At 48.4% G+C, this 15,847-nt stretch overlaps 1 protein-coding gene and 2 long non-coding RNA genes across 6 annotated transcripts in view; 1 reads left to right on the top strand and 2 right to left on the bottom strand.

Moving 5' to 3' along the window:
• The window catches only part of LOC137846743 (uncharacterized), a 296,979-nt gene that overhangs the window by 48,653 nt on the left and 232,479 nt on the right, over positions 1 to 15,847 (bottom strand). The window lies entirely within an intron of this gene.
• Positions 1 to 15,847, bottom strand: part of LOC137846734 (uncharacterized) — a 114,993-nt gene that overhangs the window by 10,636 nt on the left and 88,510 nt on the right. The window lies entirely within an intron of this gene.
• LOC137846725 (protein FAM219A-like) overlaps positions 9,619 to 15,847 on the top strand; it is a 111,651-nt gene continuing 105,422 nt past the window's right edge. For 2 of the 4 annotated variants that reach the window (XM_068664844.1, XM_068664843.1), the window contains exon 1: positions 9,628 to 9,843. In XM_068664844.1, coding sequence (XP_068520945.1) covers positions 9,784 to 9,843 — 60 coding nt within the window. In that variant the 5' untranslated portion in view covers positions 9,628 to 9,783. Of the gene's footprint in view, positions 9,844 to 15,847 lie in introns of all 4 variants that reach the window. The other 2 variants (XM_068664842.1, XM_068664845.1) reach the window with 2 other exon arrangements.

Below are 15,847 nucleotides of genomic sequence, written 5' to 3'. Positions count from 1 at the left end.
CTGTGAGAACAGCAGAAAGGGACCCACACATCCAGAATAAAAGGACCAGTAACTACTGAAACTTTTAGGGTTGAGTCCGCTCCTGGGAAACTGAAACTCAAGCTAAGGAAGAACTAATATTCTGGCAACGAGGCTCTGCATGAATTAAGGATGCCAAATAAAGGGGACAAGCCTGAAGGGAGGAAAGGGAGAAGGCAAGACCGGGGCAGGACCCTCCACTGCAGTGTGTATGGTCTACCGAGGGAGGCAACCCCTATGGGTATTGACTGCCGAGTGAGAGGGCCTCGACCGGACTTCTCCCACACTAAGGTCAGGTTGTCCTGAGAAAATAACATAAGAACCTCTTTTTTTAAACCCATATAAAATTGTGATTCGTTTTCCAGGAGCTGGATCACCCTGACAAGCCGAACGGTAACACGAGCCTGAATCGACCCTGAAAGCGGGCCCAAGCCCTTGATTGAAGGCGTTTGCCTATTATGATCCAGCTACGTGGGCAGAAGACGGATCCTGGGGCTATAGGACCCCAATATATATACTTAATAGAATAATTAGGTTACAAGCTGTAATAGAAATAGTTATAAATAAAACCGGAGATGCACTTGGATTAATTGCAAAGCAAAATACCAAGATGAGAACTGCTTTGTATCAAAATCGCCTAGCTTTGGTTTATTTACTAGCACAAGAAGGAGAAGTCTGTGGAAAATTTAGCTTTAGTAATTGCTGTTTAAAGATTGATGAAAAGGGTGTTTCTTCCTAGTAGCCGGTAGAATGCTATGTTCTGGTTTAGGATGAGAAGAATGCTAATAATATGCTGATGTTTTAATTGTTGCAGAGCAGTGCTTACACCAAGCCAAGGACGTTTCAGCTTCTCACTCTGTCCTGCCAGTGGCCAGGCTGGGGGTGCAAGAGCCGGGAGGAGGGCCAGACTGCTCGGGGTTAGTCTGGGCATCGGACAGCAGGTGGTGAGCAATTGCATTGTGCATCACTTGTTTCGTACACATTATTACTAGTAGTACTATTATCATCATTATTGTCATTATTATTGTTATTATTTTTGTCTTTATCTCAACTCACAGGCTTCACTTTCCCATTTCTCTCTCCCATCCCAGAGAGGGAGGGGTGGAGGTAAGCGAGCGGCCGTGTGTTGTTTAGCTGCCCGCTGGGTTAAACCACAACAGAAAGAAAAGCTGTAAATGAACTTGTAAAGGAAATGAAGAAAATTGCACATGTCCCAGTTCAAATTTGGAATGGAATCGATCTAAGATGATTATGGAAGGGGACTTTATGGGTAGTGATTGGTTTGCTAAAATAAGGATGGTTGTATTGGGGATATGTGGAGGATTGTTAATAATTCCATGTTTAATATTAACAGACTAATACAGAATCACAGAATCACAGAATTTCTAGGTTGGAAGAGACCTCAAGATCATCGAGTCCAACCTCTGACCTAACGCTAACAGTCCGCACTAAACCATATCCCTAAGCTCTACATCTAAAAGTCTTTTAAAGACCTCCAGGGATGGTGACTCCACCACCTCCCTGGGCAGCCCGTTCCAGTGTCCAACAACCCTTTCAGTAAAGAAGTTCTTCCTAACATCTAACCTAAAACTCCCCTGGCGCAACTTAAGCCCATTCCCCCTCGTCCTGTCACCAGGCACGTGGAAGAACAGGCCAACCCCCACCTCACTACAGCCTCCTTTGAGGTATCTGTAGAGAGCAATAAGGTCACCCCTGAGCCTCCTCTTCTCCAGGCTGAACAAGCCCAGCTCCTTCAGCCACTCCTCCTAGGACTTGTTCTCCAGGCCCCTCACCAGCTTCGTCGCCCTTCTCTGGACCCGCTCAAGCACCTCAATGTCCTTCTTGTAGCGAGGGGCCCAAAACTGAACACAGTACTCGAGGTGCGGCCTCACCAGAGCCGAGTACAGGGGGACGATACACTCGGTTATACAAGGAATGCAAATATCTGCGGTACCTGTTGACCCAGAACCAGGGAAAGAGAAATCCCATTCTCTGATGATAATAAAAACAAATAAAGTTGGAGCAGCAAACTTTTCAGAGAATCCTTTTTTCCTGATTGTTTTCTTTTGCAACTCACGTACCCGTGCCTCTAGGGTCGCGGTAGATTTTCCATCCCATTTTCTAGTGTCCTCTCCGTGGTCACGTAGGTAAAACCACAGGGTGGCACGGGGTGAGTACCCACCATATCGTCTTCCTTGTGTGGATGAATGCTTACCCCTGATAGCTGAGACACTGCTTTGTACAGGTGGGGAGGAAAATAATCTCTCTTCAAGTTGGCGAACCCTTTCAGAAAGTTTCTCCCAAGTGTTCTCTTTTGGTCGGTGGACACTGGTTTGTTCAGGTGGGGAGGAAGATAGATTCTCTTTAAGTTGGTGGAACTCTTCAGAAAGTTTCTCCATAGCTGAGACGCAGGCCTGTAAGGAAGAGGAGAGACTTTTTTCGTACTGCTGGAGTTGTTTAGCCACTTCATCCACTGTGGGTTCCTCATCCTCTTTCCAGGCCATTATTGCCAATGAGCTGGCATATGATGATGGTGCACTCCGTACAAACTTCCGCCACATGGGTTGTGTACACCTGACCTCATCTGGATCTTTGGATGTTTGTCTGAGGTCTGGGTCCTCATAAATCACTTCCTGTATGGCTAATTCCCTCGGGTACTGGATTCCCTTCTCCATAGTGGTCCACTTGCCTGGTAGACATACAAGTTCTTCCTTGAAGGGATACCTTTCCCTCACATCTGAGAGGAGACACCTCCAGAGGCTGTGAGGTCGTGCTCCATCTGCAATTGCTTTGTCAATGCCTGCATCTCTAGCAAGGGATCCCAGCCGCCTGGCTTCCCGGCCCTCTAATTCCACACACTTGGCTCCGGTGTTCCAGCACCAGAGCAGCCAGGTGACAAGCTGCTCACCTATGCAATGACCAAAATCTTTTCGATGCAATGACCAAAATCTTTTTGCACATCTCGTAGGTCAGGCTGGTATAGGTTTTGGGTAGTTACTGTTGATTTTTTGGCATCCTCACCTTCCTCCTCCTGAATCCCTGATGGCCCAGCATTGTCTTCTCTATACCTAGATTTGGCAGAAGACTCTCTGCATTCTAAACGACCTGAATCTCTATACCATTTTTTCCCCTTCTCTACAGGGGCAACTTGCACTGCTACAGCTCGTTTCTCTGACCCAGCCCCAGGAGCTAGAGCAGCTGCAGGAGTTGGAACTGGAGTGGCTGCAGGAGCTGGAGCGGCTGCAGGAGCTGGAACTGGAGCGGCTGCAGAGTCCATCGTAGGGGTCGGAGTGGCCTTTGGATCTGTCACAGGACTTGGAGTGGCCGCAGGGTCTGTCACTAGGTTGATAGTAGTATCAATTGCAGCTCGATAGGCATGAGCCAGGCCCCAGCACGTTACAATGATTTGTGTTACTTTGGAACTGCCAGAGTCATGACACCCTTTTTTCAAGCATTCTACCAGTTTTTTAGGATTTTGCAGTTGTTCAGGGGTGAATTTCCCAAAACACTGGAGGTGCCCACTGCTCTAGAAACCTGCCCATATCCTCCCACACCCTGCCACTCACAACTAGCCTGCCTCCGGGCAGATCTCTGGATGAGATTCCTAAGTAGTTGTTTAACCTTACACAAAACCTGAAGCGCATTCAGGAGACATAACAGTATCACCATGCTAGTCTGAACATCCCAAGGATATTCAAAATCTTGGAGAACTATTGTAACAAGCTCGGAGGATAAGAGGGTGGTGAAGGAGAAAGGGAGAGTGAACAAGTAAGAAAAAATATCTTCCCCATTCCCCTACACAGATTGGCTCCTTGATGAAAAAAGGCAATAGGTGTAATTGCTAATAGTTTCCAAGATACAGTTTCCAAAGTATAGAGTCGACGACAGTGCTGACTACAAATACCAAGTCAGAGTCATGACCAGAAATTTCATCATCTCATAAGCCACTGTTACAACGCACAGTACCATAATGATCTTAAACCAGGGCCCGGAAAGGATAAACAGCACCACAGGGAGCACATACAGAAAGTAATGTGCTATAATATTTAATTTGGAAAACAGGCTCAGCAGACTTGAGATTAAAGCAATCAGCATTATGACTAGCAACTATTAAGCAGGTCTAATAGTTATACCAATTTTAGTTTAACACACTCTGGTCGGATCTGTTGTTATCTTAACCCTTCGTGCCCCACGTTGGGCGCCAAAAAGGACCGTTGAGGTTTAACGCGGCTGGCAGCTAAACACCACACAGCAATTCACTCACCCTCCCCCCTCCCTCTCTGGGATGGGGGAGAGAAACGAGAAAAACGAAGCCTGTGGGTTGACAGAAAATGAAATCTGTAATCTTGTTTCTGAGTCTGCAAAAACAACAATTCTATTCCCACAGTAGGGGTCAGTCAGGGCTATGCACTCGTTTACAGTTCCCTGAGCCGTCCCACTGGTAATCTGAGCTCGCACATGAACTCAAGATTTTTTAAGAATTAGCTGCTTTTCTGTTTCCATCATCTCCCCCAACATTAAATCAATGTCTCCCCAGTCTGGATTCTGATTTTATTTATTTATTTATTTTTTCTCCATTAAGTCCACCATTGGTTACCATACTTAATTAAGGATTTAGGATTAACATTATGGGAATAGAAATGTTGTTTTTGCAGTTACATTGTTTAGAAGGAAGGAATGTGGTATTGAGATATGCTTACAGTGATAAGAAAGCTTAGCAGGCGACCTTGTAAAATGCAGGCAAACAGACTCCTTAGGACAATTAGGTGAAAATCACGGTGTCAAGTCAAGTCAGATAAGTGAAGAAACATTACCACTTCAAGCAGTAAAAATGTCAAAAGAAATTTGAAAATTAACAGGCTGGCAACTGAAGGCCATGCATTGTTTGTGAAGAATCAGATAGATTGTGAACCTGGATTACCCACTCAGTGGGGAAACAGGGGAGGGTCCTGCCATCAAAAAGTATATAAACTGTATTTTGGAACTAGTAGGCGCTCTCTCCTGCTTGTGGGGCGCCCGCCATTTCAATCGCAAATAAATTATTACTTCACTGAGATCCTCGCCTGAGCCTAAATTATTGGCTACGGAGTGTTTCTCACAACAATTCGTCCAGGTGGCCCACCAGTGCCCTTCCAATGGGCAAAGATGCAACCCAGAGGGGTCTTTTTATCAATAGTACCCTAAATTCTTCCCATTATGGTGCCTTTTCTCAATCTCTTACACTTTGTCCATCTCCGGCCATATTCCTCACAGAATAGCCAACTGCGGATCAAGACTCCGCACTCACTTCTCAGCGATGCTGCGTCTCATTCACACAGCACAATCACACAATCACACAAAGAGGCCCCTAGCACTTCTCATTCATACCGCAATAATATATCACTTAGAACAATAACCAAACTCGTTTGTATCGTAAATCATGAACCAATAACCGTTTGCCTCAGATCCTTATCAACCATTTTAAGTCAAATCATAATATACGGTACCAGACTTTTACAACAGATGACAACACTTTTGGCAATGCTGCACACAACTCCTGCTATTATAGCCAGGAGAATCCAAGTTACCATGCCACAGGGTACAGCCCTTATTCTGCTACTGCCTTATTCATAGGATTCCACAGAATATACCATACACCACATATCCTGCTACTACCTTATGGGAATTCCCAACCTAGTGCGAACATCAGCACTCTTTATCTCGTGTATGACGTCTCCTCACAATTTACAGGTATCCCTTTATTTTACAACACACCTGGTCCGTCTTTGATGGTCCTTGTCTGTCCCTGTGGTGATCTGAATGAGTAGGGAAGTCCTCCAGAGAACTCTTGGGGGTGCCCAGAGGAGTCCCATCCTCAGCAGGTCCCGCAGCTAGACAGAGAGTGTCCCACCTGGGGTGCCAATTGAGTTGCAGACATCAGACTCTATAACCTCGGAATGGTTATAAAGCAGGTATGTTTATACAGCGCTGCACACACACGCCAGGCGCAAGGGGGATAGCTCCACCTAGCTTGCACACCAAGGGTTACTGGCAGTGTGCTTATATTAGTGGGACAAATATATATTCATTTCATTTCCCATAAGTCTCTTGCAAATTCATCAGGTCTCCAAAGAATCATTAAGGTAGGTTCCTGCCACTATTTTCATGCGTACTGGAGTCCTTGGGTGGTCAACTGGCGTACTCTGATTTTTTTTTTTAAGAAGGCCAGAAGTCTTCCTTGCTGCTAAACTTCTGACCTTTCTTGTCTTTGACAGACTTCAGCAGTCAAGCCAGTTCTTGCTGGTTCCATTATCTATGCATACAGTCCATTACTCCTTTATCTTTGGAGTCATTAATATACAGTTGTGCTAGCTAAGACCTACGGAATCATCATCCTTTATCTTGTTCCCTGTTTCATAATGATAATAGTACTACTAATAAAAATGTGTACGAAACAAGTGATGCACAATGCAATTGCTCACCACCTGCTGACCGATGCCCAGCCTATCCCCAAGCAGCCAGTCCCCCCACCCCAGCCAGCTTGACACCCCTATATATTGTTTAGCATGACGTCAGATGGTATGGAATACCCCTTTGGCCAGTTTGGGTCAGCTGTCCTGGGTCTGTCCCCTCCCAGATCCTGCTGCACCCCTAGCCTGCCCGCTGGCAGGACAGAGCGAGAAGCTGAGAAGTCCTTGGCTTGGTGTAAGCACTGCTCTGCAACAATTAAAACATCGGGGTGTTATCAGCACTCTTCTCATCCTAATCCAAAACATAGCACCCTACCAGCTACTAGGAGGAAAATTAACTCTGTCCTAACTGAAACTAGGACAAAGGGTTTCTGTTCTCTTATTGTTGCACACATCCTGAAAGAGCTCTCACTGTCAGGACTCCCTCACAGATCACTGGGTCTTGCCCCAGGATCTCAACCACCACTTCACAGCTCTGAGCCCTCACGCCTGTCCTTCTTTCTTACCTTCAGCTTTCCCTGGTCAATTACGGTATTCTGGTATGCATTCTGGATGTTGTTGCTTTGGGGTGCTTCTGGACCAACTATGCTAACCCCTGTCTCCCTCCACAAAGATCAAATAGTTTTACTTCCTCCTTCCTTCCTGCCCTGGTAAGGAAGCCCCCTTTGCTAAGTGCTGGCATGGCGTAAGGATGCCTGAAAGCTGGATTCTCAGGGGCTGTGAGGGCACTTCACTGTGAGGGTGACAGAGCACTGGAACAGGTTGCCCAGAGAGGTTGTGGAATTTCCTTCTCTGGAGATACTCAAAACCCACCTGGATGCCATCCTGTGCATTCTTCTCATCCTAATCCAAAACATAGTACCCTACCAGCTACTAGGAGGAATATTAACTCTATACTAGCTGAAACCAGGACAGATCCGTAGTTCCATAGCTCCGCAAGTGGCGCGGCCAGAGACAGATAAGAGAGTGTGACATAAGAAAGAGAAAGGAAGAGTCTCGAGAAATTTGGTGTACGGTACCACTTGCACGGTATAGTGCTTGGCAGTACACCCCCATTTTCCAGAATCGGAACGTTAGTGTGTGATACCCTGCAGAAGATCAATTTCTGTAGCAGCACACTGACATGTGCTAGGAAAAATGGGAAATATGAGTTCCAAGGGGACAGGGAGATATGCTTGGAGGAGTGCCTACCAATAGTTCTTCCTGAAGAATTATAAGAAATTGGAAACATAATCTCAAAAGAAGAGGAAATGATAAAAGAAGAAAATGAAAAAAAAATGAAAAAGAATAAAAATATTGTGCATCAGTCTGGACAAAAGAACCGATTAAGGAAACAACAGTATTTTGGCCAAAATATGGGTCTGATGAAAACTCAGGCTTTAACTTTATATGTAAACAATAAGATTCCTTTTTCGGAGAAGGAGCCAAATTATGCTCCCTATAATCCTAATATTGCACCGGCGGCAGCAGCAGTCACTCCAGGAAGGGAGACAGGGACTGCAATTAACACTGTCCCTAGAGAAGAGCGTACTCTAGGCTCTGTTAAGAATTAGAACAAGATAGAAGAGAGATTGAGAGTTTTGCCTTCCCTGATACTAACAGTACTAACACTAACTGTGTATCCTCTTAGGTGAACTACCCCCTCTCCTTACTGGCAGAGAGGTGTTAGGGGTTTTAAGAAGGAGATGAAGTCTTTAATTGAGGACCCCATCAGGCTAGCTGAACTATTAGACCAGTTCCTAGGACCTAACTTATACTTTTTTTTGGGGGGTAATGATGTCTATACTAAGTATGTTGTTTATAGGGGAAAAAAGGGGAATGATCAGGAGGAGAGCTACTATACAAGAATGGGAAAGAGCTCATCCTCCAGGACCAGGGGTAATACCAGCAGAGCACCCACTTGCCGATCCTGGCTGGAATAATAATAATGTGCAACACAGAAATCATATGAGAGACTTGGGGTCAGAATGAGAAAGTATTCGGGGATGAATCCTGACGACCCGGTATCCCAAGGGCTCTTGAAAGTTCATTTTGTGATTAAAGCCTGGCCAGATACACAGAAAAAGCTCCAGAAAGTGGGGGGATGTAGTGAACAGTCACTGGGGGCCCGCCTGAGGGAGGCCCTGAAGGTTTATGTCAGGAGGGGAGATAAGAAGGAAAGACAGAGAGCGAAACTAATAGTATTCACAGTGCACCAGGCAGTGAGGCAGAGGGTTGGAGAAAGGAAGAAAATCTTCAGGGGGAGTCAGGGCCAGGATGGAAAGGAGAGGAAGAGAGATGAAGGAATGGCAGGCAAGGAAAACTACCTGTGTTGCAGCCTGAATCCTAGCAGGGATGGGCTTTGATAAGATGTTTTAAGTGTGGTCAGGTTGGCCACTTCGAATAGGAGTATCCGGAGTGGAAGAAGGAGGAAAGAAAGAAAATGGGATTAAATATGTTATACTGATATGTTCTTTCAGCATCCTGGAGGGAAAAAAAAAAAGTATGGAATTAAGTTGGTCCCTGACGGAGCCTTTGGTGAAAATACAGGCTGGAGAAAGATAGAAAGAAGTGTTAAAAGGGTTGTTGAAGGTGTTAAAGTTGTGGTATGTAGTGTTTGACAGAGCTGTTTGAGGTTGAACGAGCAGGGAAAGAGGATGTAGGCATTATCTAAGTAACAGTCTAGAAGTTTGGGTATATTTGCTGTGGTGTTTGGTCAGTTTCCCAAGGGGGTAGGGACATGACACAGCCTCCACCAAGGGCCTCTCTATGGGCTGTGGGAGGGCTTCATCTCCGGAAACTGGAGCATGTCCTCCCATTCCTTCTTGTTTTTTTTTTTTTTTTCTGACGCTGTGATGTGACAGTGACAGAGGCATAGCGGAGGTGCTGCTGATTGGGGACACGGGAATGTGGGCACGGAGCGTTAGGGATGCGGGGGTGACGTCACGGGTCCGTGTTTGGTGTCGTCTTCGCGGCGTCGCCCTGCCCCCTACCTGCCGCTGTCTGTCACCCGCCTTAGCCGGCATGGCAGCCCTCCACCCCGGCCTCCCCTCCACCGGAAGTTAACTCCAGTAGCCATGGAAATGCGCCGAAAGCGCTGCAGTCGAACTATCTCCCCTTGCCGAGCTATTACGCGCTCTGGCTCCGCCCACTGCACCCCCGTTCTCATGAATATGCAAATGAAGGGGGCGACGGCGGTGGTGAACCCGGAAGCGGCGTGGCTGTGTCACGGTGGTGATGAGGTTGCGGTGGGCGTTGGTGTGTGTGTGAGCGAGGAGTCGGGAGTTTTTGTTATTTTGCTGTGTCCTCCTGCTCTTCTTCCCTCCCTGCCGTCACCATGATGGAGGAGATAGACCGGTTCCAGGTGCCTGCTGTGCGCGCAGAGATGCAACCACTGGTGAGCGGCGGGCGGGGACGTGGTGGAGCGGGAGTCCCCGCTTGGCTGCTATCTCTCCTACGGGAACGGGATTGGGGTTAGGGAGAGGAAAGCGGGGGTGGAGGCTGGCCTCGGGGCTGTAACATAGCGGCTGTCCCCTGCTGTGTCATGGCAGAGGGTATGGGGGGCGGTGGCCACCACAAAATGTGGTTTCTCCACACCCCGGTTGTGGCTCGCCTACACTCGGTGGGTGGGTGGGTGGGAAGGAGGTATGGCCAGTTGGCTGCCTGGTAGCCAATGGCTTCCTACGTGTGTGTGGCTGGCCTTACTCTGGGGCCAAGGGCTTGCTTCTGGCATGTGTCCCAGCTACATGCAAGCATTAGGGTGGGTGTCTGGCCCTACATCCTGCCTGGTGAAGGTCCTGCATCTTTCTCTCCTCCTTCCTTGCCTTCCTCTCTCCTTCCCCGTTTTCCTCCCTTTCTTCCCTGCCTCCTCAAAGCTCATGACCTGTTGGCATCATGGTCAAGGCAGGTGGCTTCAACGCACCAGCTCCTGTTGGCACCTGGAGGAAGCAGATCCCATCCCAGCACCTGGTTGTGTGGGGTGAACTGCTTGGAGAGGTATGATGGACTTGACTGAAATGCCTGTACAGGTCTCCCGGCAGCGGGAGCAAGACTGTTAGTGGCAGGTTCATGTTAGCCTTGAAGGTGCTCCTGAGGCTTGTGGTGTATTGAGCTGTTGGCTGTCTAGAGTTGGTGTGTGTACCTTGTTTTTTTGTGGCAACTAATGTTTATCAGCTAAATAAAAACTGAGAACACAATAATTGGCTTGCGAACAGGAGGGCTTTACTATGCTGGTCTCCAAACTGATTATCTCCCAGTGACAAGAAAACGCTTTGGTGACAAATCATGGAAATAGTTTCAGGCTGATTATTTTTTTTTTTTTTTTATGGTTTGATATTTTAGTCTGTAACCTTTGTGATGGGAAGAGAACTGTCCCTATGAGATGCTGGGAACTTGTTGCATGCTTACTGTGTGTTTTTGTTGAGCATGGTGAGGCTGGCCCTGTTATACCTGCTGGTGAAGGCAGCAGGCATAGTATTGAGACGAGCAAGTTTAGAAAAGTCATTGGCAGACCAAAAAAACCAGAACTCTTGAATACTTCCTAAAGCAGTTGGGATTTCTTATGCCTAATAAAATCCCGTAATAGTAGAGGGATGGAAATGGTACTTATGCGCATGTTTGTGGAGACACAGAGTGGGCAGAACCTGAAGAGGTGACTTAGTCCAGCCCTGCTGTCTCAGGGTAAGATGTTATATCATGCACCAATGGTAATAAGCTTAAGAAGGCTTCCTTCCCGTCCTCATCTGCCAAAATTATGAAAGTTTCACAGTGGAATTTCACACGTTTTTTGTTTTTTTTTTTTTTTTAAAAAAAAAAAAAAAAAAAAAAACACAGCTAAAGTTTTTCATTTTCCCCCCCTATGATTCAGGGTTTCTGTGGTGTTTTTTTTTTTTTTTTTTTTAACGAAGTTCATAGTGAAAATGTGTGCATGCGAGGGACTGCTGCAGCAAGTGGATGGTGGGGGATTCTTCCATGTGCCTGGAAATGCTGGCATCAGTCTCAGGAGTAGGGCAGATCTAGTCTGGTACAGCATTTCCAGTGGCACCACCTGCTTGTAGCTCCTGGTCAGCACCTGGCACGCAGGCACTGGTGCTTGCAAGGCTCCTTGCAGTTCAGAAGCTGACTAGGGTTTGTAGCAGTTGGCTTGTGTGGCCCAATTCTGCCCCATGCTCCCTTGTTGTTCTATGGCAGCTACTGCTTGTTCCATTCTTCTTCTTCCCCTCCCTCCTTACCCCATTCCATGTTTTTAAGTACAAAATAACCTGTGCATCTCAGGACTTCCCCCCCCCCCCCCCCAATGGAAAAGATTCAAATTCCACATGGTCCCAGGGACAGCGGTCTGTAGAATCTCGTTTTCCAGGTGTAACCTGAGAGCCAGAACTCCTAAAATTTAAGAGAGAGGTACAGCTGGTAAATGCTTAAGGAAAGCCATTCTCAGAATGTAGTCTGAAGCCTTTCTAATCCTATAAGTATCCACACCTGCCACCAATACTGGCATTATTGTTCAGTTGTCTGTCAGAGGTGACAGAGTTAATAAATAGTGAAAATGTAGGTTGTTCTTTGTTTCTGTAGCTTTTAACTCTTGTGTTGGGGGGGGGGGGGGGAAATCTATACAAGCTGATGTGGACTTGTTCCATGCCCTACTTGTATGTATAAATCGATCCACTTGCTGAGGCGATCAGCTCCAGGGCAGATGCGTTCTGCAGTGGAACGGGGGATTGAGATGGGCAGGGCTTTTATTTCCGGCATCGAGGCCACTTGAAGCAGCCGAGGTAGCTGCCAGGACCCGGCAGCCCTCGTGAGGGAGGCTGACAAGGTGTAGGTAGAGCCAGCAGTGCCCCCTCCATGGCTGTTCAAAAGCAGCCCCTAGGGAGCATGAGTGACCAGGGTGTGGTGTGTCAGAAGGGTGTGGTGCGTCAGTTTGTGCAGACAGGGCACCTTGCCACTCTTTCACAGCAGTCTTTCCCATCCGTACTTGTAACCTGCTTGCGAGGAACCTGGCCATGGTATCTAGGCAGAAAGCCATGACCTCCACATCTCTTGCGGCCTCTCCAGCCACAGTCACTGATGTGACTACTCAGATGGAGGGCTCGGGAAAACACACCGCCATCCAGGTCTTGGGCTGCAGGGTGTGCCTGAGTCTCCTGTTGGTATCTGACAGCAGCAGCGAGGGGTATGCCTGTGGGAGGTGTGCCCAAGTTGAAGAGCTGCTCAGCCAGGTAGTGGAGCTTCGGGAGGAGGTGAGCAGGCTCAGGAGCATCAGGGAGTCAGAGCGGAAAACTGACTGGTGGAGGTGTACTCTACCATCTCTGAGACAGACTCAGGAGCCTGCCGCAGCACAGGTGCCTCCTGCTACGCAGAAGACAAAAGTTCCCTCATCCCACCAGGCAGCAGGAGGAAACCTAGGTGTTGTGGTTCCGCTCGAGTGGGCAGCCGAGCTCCACTGCAGCCAAGTTCCACCACAGCCGCTCTCTCATTCCCCACCTCAAAGAGAAATGGGGAGAAAATATGATGAAAAGGGCTCAAAGGTTGAGATAAGGACGAGAAGATCACGCAGTAATTATTGTAACGGGCAAAACAGACTCTGGCATAAGGAGATAGTAAGATTTATTGCTTATTACTAACAAGCTAGAGAAGTGAGTGTCCTGGTTTCAGTTAGAATTAATTTTCTTCCTAGTAGCTGGTGGAATGCTGTGTTTTGGCTTAGGATGAGAAGAGTGTTGATAACACCCCGATGCTTTTAATTGTTGCAGAGCAGTGCTTATACCAAGCCAAGGACATCTCAGCCTTTTGCTCTGTCCTGCCAACGGGCAGGCTGGGGGTGCAGTAAGAGCTGGGAGGGGACAGACCCAGGACAGGTGACCCAAACTAGCCAAAGGGGTATTCCATACCATCTGACGTCATGCTAAACAATATATAGGGGTGGCTAGCCGGGGGGAGGGGGCCGGACTGCTCGGGGTTAGGCTGGGCATCGGTCAGCGGGTGGTGAGCAATTGCATTGTGCATCACTTGTTTGTACATACTATTATTACTTTCGTATTATCACCATTGTATCATTATTATTATTATTGTTATTATTATTTTTGGCGGCGGTGGCTCACCGGCTTGAGGCGCTCACATAACCCTGACCTCGCGGCGTGGAGAGAGATCTGAGGTCACGGGTTCGAGACGCAGCATGGGGGTGCAACGTTCCTCCTTTTCCAAAACGACTGTTGTGGTTTAACCCGGCCGGCAGCTAAACACCACGCAGCCGTTCGCTCACCCTCCCCCCTCCCTCTCTGGGACGGGGGAGAGAAATGGAAAGTGAAGCCTGTGAGTTGAGATAAGGACAGTTCAATAAGACAGGAAAATAATAATAACAAAAATAATAATTTTTCTGCAACAATTAAAAGCATCGGGGTGTTATCAACACTCTTCTCATCCTAAGCCAAAACACAGCATTCCACCAGCTACTAGGAAGAAAATTAATTCTAACTGAAACCAGGACAGTGAGAAACAAAGAAAAGAAACCAAAAGCACCTTCCCTCCCCATCCACCCTTTTCCACCTCCTCCCCCCCCGAGCAGCGCGGAGGAATGGGGGTTATGGTCAGTCTACAGCGCTTCTTCTCTGCCGCTCCTTCTAGGTCACTCTCGTCCCCTGTGCTGTGGGGTCCCACCCATGAGATACAGTCCTTGATGAACTGATCTGGCATGGGCTTCCCACAGGCAGCAGCTCTTCCAGAACTGCTCCAGATATGGGTCTGTACCACGGGGTCCATCCCTCAGGAGAAAACTGCTCCAACCTGGCTCCCCCACGGGCAGCAGCTCCTGCCAGGTCACCTGCTCCTGCGTGGTCTTCTCTCCATGGTCTACAGGTCCGGCCTGGAATCTGTTCTGGCAGGGGTCTTCCACAGGCGGCAGCCTCTGTCAGTGCAGGGCCACCGTGGTCTCCTCCACGGGCTGCAGCGTGGAACCCTGCTCCACCGTGGTACTCCATGGGCTGCAGGGGGACATCCTGCTTCACCATGGTCCTCACCACAGGCCGCAGGGGACTTCTGCTCCGGCGCCTGGAGCACCTCTCCCCCTCCTTCTACACTGACCTTGGCACCTGCAAGGCTGTTCCTCACTCCCTTCACTCTCCCAGCTGCTGTGTGGCGCAGCGTTTTTTTCCCTGTCTTAAATATGCTCTCACAGAGGCTCAAACAACATCACTTATTGGCTTGGGTCTGGTCAGCAGTGGGGGCCGGGGGGGGAATGGAGGCAGGTTCCTGTTCAGGGTGGTAGGCGAGCCCTGTCCCTGCCCACTTCACCTTCCCATCTACCCTTATGTACAGGTATGAGGCTCTAGAACACCATAGTCAGAACAATGAAGTAGATGAAAGCCTGTCCCAGTTGGAGAGGGTGCCTAAAGCAAGGCAACCTACCCCCCGCATTGCTACATCATCTGTCAAAAAAGAAAGAAGGGTTATTGTCATGGGGGACTCTGTTTTGAAAGGGACAGAGGGCCCAATATGCTGACTGGACCCAACCCACAGGGAAGTCTGTCGTCTCTCTGGGGCTCGGGTGAGTGAGATTCTTCGCTAAGAAAGTCAAGCGCCTGGTATGGCCCACCGACTACTACCCGCTACTGGTCTTTCAGGCTGGTAGTGATGAGGTAGCTAGGAGAAGTCCGAGAGCATTCAAAAGGGACTTCAGGGCTTTGGGGCGACTACTTAAAGGATCAGGGGCACAGGTTGTGTTTGCCTCTGTCCTTCCGATAGGGGGGATTGACACTGACAGGCAGCCTCATCACGTTAATGCGTGGCTTTGGGACTGGTGCAACCGGCAGAACTTTGGGTTTGTCAATCACAGGAAGGTCTAAGTGACACCAGGCCTGCTGTCACCAGATGGGATGCCCCTCTTTCAGAGAGGGGTAAGGATTTTTGCTCAGGAGCTGGCAGGGCTGCTAGATAGGGCTTTAAACTAGAGTCGAAGGGGGAAGGGGATAAAACCAGGCATGCTGGTGATGAGCTAAGGGATGGTGCACTAGAATCAGGGACTGCGTGCCAGTGAGGTCCTTCAGTCAGCTCCATAAGGTGCTGCGTGTAGGGAGGTGCATTTGAAGTGCTTCTCCACAAACGCGTGCAGTATGAGGAATAGAATGGATGAGCTAGAAGTCTTGGCCCAGTCCCACAGCTATGACATCACTGGCATAAGCGAAACCTGGTGGGATGAGTCCTGTGGCTGGTGTGCTGCAGTAGATGGTTACAGGCTCCTCAGGAGGGACAGGCAGGGTAGGCGAGGTGACGGGGTGATGATGTATGTGAAGCATGGGCTGGACTGTGTGGAACTTCAAGTTGGGGATGGCAAAGTTGAGAGCCTCTGGGTAAGGATTAAGGGATGAACAAATAAAGGGGATGTCATTGTGGGAGCCTCTTACAGA

This window comes from Anas acuta, chromosome W (genome assembly GCF_963932015.1).
Source record: "Anas acuta chromosome W, bAnaAcu1.1, whole genome shotgun sequence".
NCBI classification, from domain to species: domain Eukaryota; kingdom Metazoa; phylum Chordata; class Aves; order Anseriformes; family Anatidae; genus Anas; species Anas acuta.
Note: the sequence above shows the minus strand (reverse complement) of the source record. Positions and strands in the feature narration are given on the sequence as shown.